General features: G+C 29.7%; 1 protein-coding gene across 1 annotated transcript; it reads left to right on the top strand.

The window, feature by feature from the left end:
• Nucleotides 1-471: 471 nt before the first annotated feature.
• Nucleotides 472-1,761, top strand: LOC136777903 (uncharacterized). The gene is made up of 2 exons (XM_066734484.1): nucleotides 472-486; nucleotides 592-1,761. Exons 1-2 carry the CDS (start codon nucleotides 472-474, stop codon nucleotides 1,759-1,761), a joined length of 1,185 nt encoding a protein of 394 aa, XP_066590581.1.
• The last annotated feature ends 452 nt before the right edge of the window (nucleotides 1,762-2,213 follow it).

Below are 2,213 nucleotides of genomic sequence, written 5' to 3'. Positions count from 1 at the left end.
AAATATTACTAAAATGTTAACTGAAAAACATCAATTGTTACAATCTTGTAAGCGCAGAAATAGCTCTTTTCTCGTTGCAGATGATCTTAAATCTTATAATGCATCCGATTATTCTTATAGTATACAGGAAGCTCTTTCCATCTTTTTTAGTGGAAATTCGGAGCATTCGTTTCATTACATTACAAATCAAGTTGTTTTTAAAGGAATAAAATATAAAGAGAGCATGTATACTTGTATTGGTAGAAATGTATTAGGAAATTTGCAGCTATGTAATATAAATTACATTTTGGTTACATTTTAGATTGTAAATCCATTTACTTTTTGGGATCTATAAACGAAATAATATTTAATGATGAATTTGGTGTTTATGATGAAGTAAATTGTTTTAATAGCAATGAAAATAATGTCAAAACGCTGTGTGTATTTCCATATACTGCATTATTAGCTCCGGATCCATTTTTTTGCTTTACTATGGGTAGTAGCAAGGTTTTTCTATCTACATATGCTCCATTTGAAGCAGTGTAACTAGTAACAGGTGTGTAGGAAAACGATTATTAACGTTTTGCAAATTATAATTTATCAAATTTTCAGATGGCCAATTTATACAAGGTTTGGACATTTGATAGAAAGAGGAAAATTTCCCTACTTATTGAAGATTGCTTTAATTTAATAGAAAATGTTATTGCAAAAGCTAATACGAAACTGGGTATAATGGGAACAAGTCTTGTATTAGAAGAAGATGGCACTATCATTGATGATGATGAAGTACTTAAATTTTGCAGAAAGTCTGCAGTTTTTATGTTACTTGAAGATCATGACAAATGGAGTCCTGCTTGTGATGCAAAAGATACTGATAAAAATGTTTCTTCTTCTTGTATCCCAACTGACTCAACTAGTACTTCTGCACCATCTAATCTTTTAACAATATCAGATAAAGATTCCAGAACAAATGTCACAAAATATTTAAATTCAGAAGAATTTTGGGACCATTTTGAAATTAACTGGAGTAATATAGATCCTACAGTACTAAAAGAATTAGAAGATGGCAGGCGAAATATATATGTTATATATGAAGTTGTAAATAGAACAGTCGCTGAAATGAAAAATGAAATGAAAATAATTACATCAAAAGCATTTAAAATAATGAGTAGAAAAATTGTCAATAAATACCCAAAAACCTTCAAAGATTTTGATGAAGAAGGAAAAACTTTTGGTGATGGGACGTACACAACGTACAGAAAGCTACACGACAGATATAACTATTTAAACATGCCGCATATGAAACGATCACTGCCCAGGACTGAGAATGTTCCCATTTCCAAACAGCGAAAGGTTTTATCAGCTAGAGCTGGATGTAAAAATTGGCAACCTAAAAGAGAGGAAGAAGATCCCGATGATCTTGATATATCTAGTGAAGCAAAAGTTGCTTATTTACGCAGCTGTGTATCAAATATTGATAACACAAATAAAGAAATGATACTCGATTATTTAAATGCTACATATTCAGAACAAAGATTGTATCTGAATATTATAGATAATCCTCATTCTGTCGTTGATATTCAAAAGGAATGGCCTATACTATTGAAAAAACAATTTTTGTTTTGGCATTATGAAAAATTAATGGGGCACTCCATTCACTTATTAAAGGAAAAAATTTCTACAAAGCAACAGATAATATTGGAGTATGGGATAAAAAAAAATTTATTATTTTACAACCTGAGGAGGAAAATAAGGAAAACTGTGATTTTTCTTTCCATGTGATGAGAGTAATAATGGCTCATTTTAAAGAGGATTTGGAGACATTATTCAAAACTTATCCGGTTAGTAATTTTTTAATTTTTAACGAATATATATATTTATTTTTTCATTTCTAACTAATTTTTAATTTGCAGGAAGGTGCATTATTAAATACGTTAATACCAGATATATGCCAGCCTTGCATTGTTATTGTTAGAAATGGCGAATCAGATATGTATTACTTATTTATGGATAAGGTCCTATTTGAAAGAGCGAACTCCTTTATTGAAGCCTTACAAATAATGTTTTCTGCATACTACGTTTTTAATGTAGAGTATTCACCAAAACATTCTTGTACACTTGAGTTTATGCAAAAATATTTTCTTAATATTCATCCTAGTGCTGGTAGCAAATCAAAAAAATCTGCAGCAACAAAAATGAAAGTTTTAGCATTATTTAATAAACTTCGTAACATA

The sequence above is a fragment of the Prorops nasuta genome, unplaced genomic scaffold (assembly GCF_024137725.1).
Source record: "Prorops nasuta isolate Cenicafe-Biocafe unplaced genomic scaffold, Cenicafe_Pnas_1.2 PNAS00012, whole genome shotgun sequence".
Taxonomy (NCBI): domain Eukaryota; kingdom Metazoa; phylum Arthropoda; class Insecta; order Hymenoptera; family Bethylidae; genus Prorops; species Prorops nasuta.
This window is presented reverse-complemented; position numbering and strand designations above follow the sequence as displayed.